The following is a 4676-nucleotide window of genomic DNA, read 5'->3' as shown; positions in this document are numbered from 1 at the left end:
TCTAATTAATTAGTTTCCTTTAGGTTCTGTATGGAGTTCCATAATTTAACTTTTAGTTATAATAAGCTTCTACCTTTAATTCCACTTTACTTGAGCAAAAATTACATTGAAGTGTAAGCATGTTATGTATATTTTTCTATGTGCAATAGAAGTAGCTGTGTATGTTTAATTCACAAAGAAGCAATAATAATTCATATAAAGCAAAATAGCATAGCATTAAACTTTCATTTAAACTTTATATAAGCAAAATTGATAACACTCTTTTATTGACAGATTACACATAACTTGCCTAGCCTTGATGATGAGATCATATATCACGTATATATATTACTAAATAAAGTTCCACACCTTAATGCATGAATTAATCCTAAACTCCAATAGCTCCTAGATTTTGGAGCCTTATCATCAAAGGCCACGATGACCCAAATTTTGGAGTACTATATGCTTCTACTAATTAAGCTTCATACCTTCTCCTAATTCAAATGACCAAGGAAATTAAAATGTTAAATGTATTTATTTTACATATTATATCGTGCAAACTTTTTTTATCGTCTACTGTTTAAAATAATATAACAGTAGATAACAAGGGAATTGACACGATATTAATGTAAAATAAATACAAGAAACATTTATTGTTTTATTAGCAAAATGGAGCAACTAAAGTTGTTGGCTTGCTCGTAGCACTGGCTGCAGTGAAATTGCCAAGAACATCATCCAAGTTCCAAAGTCCATCCCACAAGATTTCGTCACTTGATGATTCTGTTGCAGCTGGTGAGTAGTTATCATTATTATTGCCATTAATGTTATTGATGAACATGGGGTGGTAGAAGTATCCATGCTCTTCTTCTGTTGAGCTTTGTTGTTGGTACATGTCTTGTGGCTCTTGTTGAGAAATTGAAGGGACTCTTCTATTGTCATTATTATGATTTCCCATCTCAAGCAAGTTCATCATCATGATCCCCTTCATGTCCAAGTTGAATTGAATTTCTTGTTGCTGTTGTTGAATTTGCTGCTGCTGCTGCTTCAACTGTTGCTGCTGCTGAAATTGCTGCCGCCTCAAGAGGCGGCTTTTCGCCTTCTCGGCCGCGTCAGATGGATTCTTAACCTTTTTCTTGAAATGAGTTCTCCAATAGTTCTTGATCTCGTTGTCCGTTCTTCCCGGCAAGCTTCTCGCAATTGTCGACCACCTGAACATCAATTTTAATTTTATAACAGCGTATTGTCATATCAGTAAAAATTAAAATAAAAAAAAAAAGAAGTTTGAGAAGAGATTGGGATGAAGAATTGAAATGATTATATATATATATATATACATACCTGTTTCCCCATCTAGCATGGAGTTCAAGAATGATGCTTTCTTCTTGTGGTGTTATCTGACCCCTCTTGAGGTCTGGTCTCAGGTAATTCACCCATCTCAGCCTGCAACTCTTTCCATTCCTCTTCAGTCCTATCATCACAAATCAAACCATTATTAATATAAAATTTAATTCGGATATATACTTGAACTAAAAATATTTTGTAATACCATAATGTTAGAAAGACGATAAAAAACTAAGCAAATTAAACAGTTTAAATTTATCTTATTTAATATTCATTAATAATAGTAATAATTAGTAAATACTAAATAAAATAAATTTAAACTGTTTTTAGTTAATATTTGTTGTTATCAAATATTTTGGTTTGTACCTGCAAGCCTAGCAACAGAGTTCCATCGACCTTCGCCATGAATCTTGACATATTCAATGAGCAATCTATCTTCCTCAGCAGTCCAAGGACCCTTCCTCCATCCTCCTCCTCCAACTTCCTCTTCTATCATAACACCCCATCCCATTCCCATGTTCCCTCCCCAATACATTCAAATAATTACTTAGCAGGTAACAGGGAGTGTTAATTAAGTAAATTCTATTCACTCATTTGTGTGTGGATTGGAGTGCTTATTATTGCGTATTTATACATGCAATGCTTCTTTATGATGTGCATGTGCCCCCTCAACTTGATTCTCTCGGTCAATTAATTACCAGTCATTTTCTTATCATCCATATCCATTAACGCATTATTTTATTAAATAATAGTAATAAACATTATTGTTTCTCTTTAAGAAATATATAATACTACTTGGTGCATAACAACAAAACTCGCCCTCACCTGATATATATGACATAACAAAATCAAACTTTCACATATTTAAACTAAATCAAATCGGATACGGTTGGGGGATCATCAAAATTATGTAAATAATTGACTGTAAAACGATGATTTGTCTCCAAATGTGTCAGTCTATTTTTTCCCCCCTAAGTTATCTGATATGGAGTACAATAATTAGTTTATCCGGAATATAATTTAAATTTCTAATCTCTTAAATTTTTAAGAGACTAAGTGATGAATCACTTGTCCAACTTGTATTTTTAATTTATAATGTGTATAATCATGGAAGTATATATACATATCAGAAAAGTAAAAATTAATAGAATTTACTATCTTTTATCAGTCTATTTTTTTATTTAAAATTTTAATAATATACTTTTAATTCATATTTTTAAATATTACGATTAATTATTGGCCAAAAACAATAAATTATATTGATCTTTTAATATTTTTCTATACATATAATGTATAAGTGTTAATTTGAATCCAAATTCTTTTTTATTTAAGTATATATTTAGTGTTATTAAATTAGTAATTTAATTTACTAATAATACATAATAATATTGATATTATAAAATATGAAATAATTAAATATTATATTTAAGTGAACATAAATTTAATTTTTGCAGTTGAATCGAGTAAATGATTAAAATACAAATAAATTTGGGTTAAAAAAATTTAAGCTTCAAATAAAATTAAAATAGAATTTAAATTATATTTTATTTTTATTTAAAATATGATCAGTAACTCTTTAATATTTTTTTATTTTATTAATAAAATATATGATGAGAGATTATATTTTATTTTTCTAAATAAAAGAAGTTAAGAGGACTCAATCATTTATTTAATAGCTAAAATTTTTGGTAGATAGAAACATAAATGGCAACCAATGTACACAACTTTCCAAACGACGCATAAAAATATCAATTGCAACTTGACCAAAATGCCCTTGCTTCCCTCTATTAGTTAGTAGTAGTACATACCCTTCCCATGCCTTGAAGCAAAAATCATGGAATGGGAAATGCCATTTAGCACGAGGGCACTTTAGTAAATTCAATATGTGCTATGCTATTAGGTGACATGTTTAATTAACTATGAGGATGAAAACAAAGTATGTTAAGATAATACTTGTTTGATGCTAAAGCGGGCAGAACAAAACAAAAGAACGAAAGGAAAGAGAAAATGTTGTTTTGTGATGAGGACACGTGTAAACTAGGGTTTATGCATCTAGACACAAAAGTTCCTAGTTAAGAAAGCATAATCCAAGGCATGGAACAAAAAATAATTAAATATTAATAGGTGGTGCTCATTTTAAACACTGAAAATTACAAGATCCCCAATGAGCAAAACACAGGTGTTGCATATTAGTTACTTATTTAGGGGATCAATGCACAAAAAATCAAAATTTTGTTATTAAAATATTATAAGGTTGGATACCATTTTGGGTAGGGGCACTCTACTATATAAATTGAGTGATATAGAAATAGAAAATAAATTTTTTTATAATTATTTTATATAGAAAGAAAAAATAAATTTCTTTTATAATTATTTTTTATTATTTTATTGTTATTTAAAGTGTGAATCTTATTTTTTTAATTTTTCTTTCATCTCATAAAAAAAAAGATCTATAAACTTATATCTTTACTATATAATTCACCTTTTGGTATTGGGTGAATTAAGTATTAAGGTTATGATGGGTGGGCACGTCATTTTAAGGGACAGGTGTTGCTTTCTTATTACATCTTTATTGGAAACATAACATTATATATGCTTCTTGAACTGCTGAAGCCATGAAATGAATTTCATTCTTCCTTAATTGATTTTTAGACAACAAATTCTTTTATAAATAAAAAAAATATTAAATTACTAACTGATATTTTGGAAACTAAATTGGATGTATATATGGATTTGACACGACTCCTATTGCATTGCAATATGATGCTATAGTGTAAAATAGATGTAACATACATATATTAAATTAATATGATGTGAATATTAATAATTTTAAATTAGAACAATAATAATGTGAATGCTTTATAAGTTAAAGTATTCCGTACACGTGTACCAAAAATATTATTTATTTATTTATTGTAATACCCTTCTAATTCTAACAAAATATTTCAACATAATATATTATTCACTAATTCATCAATTTAAATACAGTTAGTACCGTAGAAAAACTTTATACAAATGTTGAATCATATACTGATACTCGTCATTAATAATCTGAAAATAGAAATTAGTATAAACATTTAACTTAATAAGCATTATCTCAAAAATCTTGGAAATAGTAGCATATAAATAGTTATCTGTATAAAATATATTTTAATTTTATATTAACAGTAGTATAATATAATATACCGAAACAAAGTCTGTAATGATATGTGTTCTGACTTCTGATCTTAATGAAATTTTGAAAATATTTATGCTTCTTGTGGTTGTTTATTTAATTTTTGTGAACGAATAATTTCAATACAAAATTGAAACTAACTTTCTTTTAATTAATAATTAATAATTGAAGAACAATTTTT

General features: G+C 27.8%; 1 protein-coding gene across 1 annotated transcript; it reads right to left on the bottom strand.

Moving 5' to 3' along the window:
• Nucleotides 1-321: 321 nt before the first annotated feature.
• On the bottom strand, nucleotides 322-1864 carry LOC107466596 (transcription factor MYB2). Its single transcript, XM_016085594.3, has 3 exons — nucleotides 1687-1864; nucleotides 1318-1447; nucleotides 322-1187 (listed from the first exon to the last, which is right to left on the bottom strand). Exons 1-3 carry the CDS (start codon nucleotides 1853-1855, stop codon nucleotides 641-643), a joined length of 846 nt encoding a protein of 281 aa, XP_015941080.1. The 5' UTR covers nucleotides 1856-1864; the 3' UTR covers nucleotides 322-640.
• Nucleotides 1865-4676: the final 2812 nt, after the last annotated feature.

The sequence above is a fragment of the Arachis duranensis genome, chromosome 9 (assembly GCF_000817695.3).
Source record: "Arachis duranensis cultivar V14167 chromosome 9, aradu.V14167.gnm2.J7QH, whole genome shotgun sequence".
Taxonomy (NCBI): domain Eukaryota; kingdom Viridiplantae; phylum Streptophyta; class Magnoliopsida; order Fabales; family Fabaceae; genus Arachis; species Arachis duranensis.
The sequence above is the reverse complement of the archived record's forward strand: the minus strand, read 5'-3'. Positions and strand labels throughout refer to the sequence as shown.

Bases quoted from the DNA above. Each gene is read 5' to 3' on its own strand.
- LOC107466596 (XM_016085594.3), bottom strand. From the start codon at position 1,855: ATGTATTGGGGAGGGAACATGGGAATGGGATGGGGTGTTATGATAGAA. The intron at 1,448-1,686 runs GTACAAACCAAA...TTGTGATGATAG, and splicing joins CTCTGTTGCTAGGCTTGCAG to GACTGAAGAGGAATGGAAAG. The intron at 1,188-1,317 runs GTATGTATATAT...ATTGATGTTCAG, and splicing joins CATGCTAGATGGGGAAACAG to GTGGTCGACAATTGCGAGAA.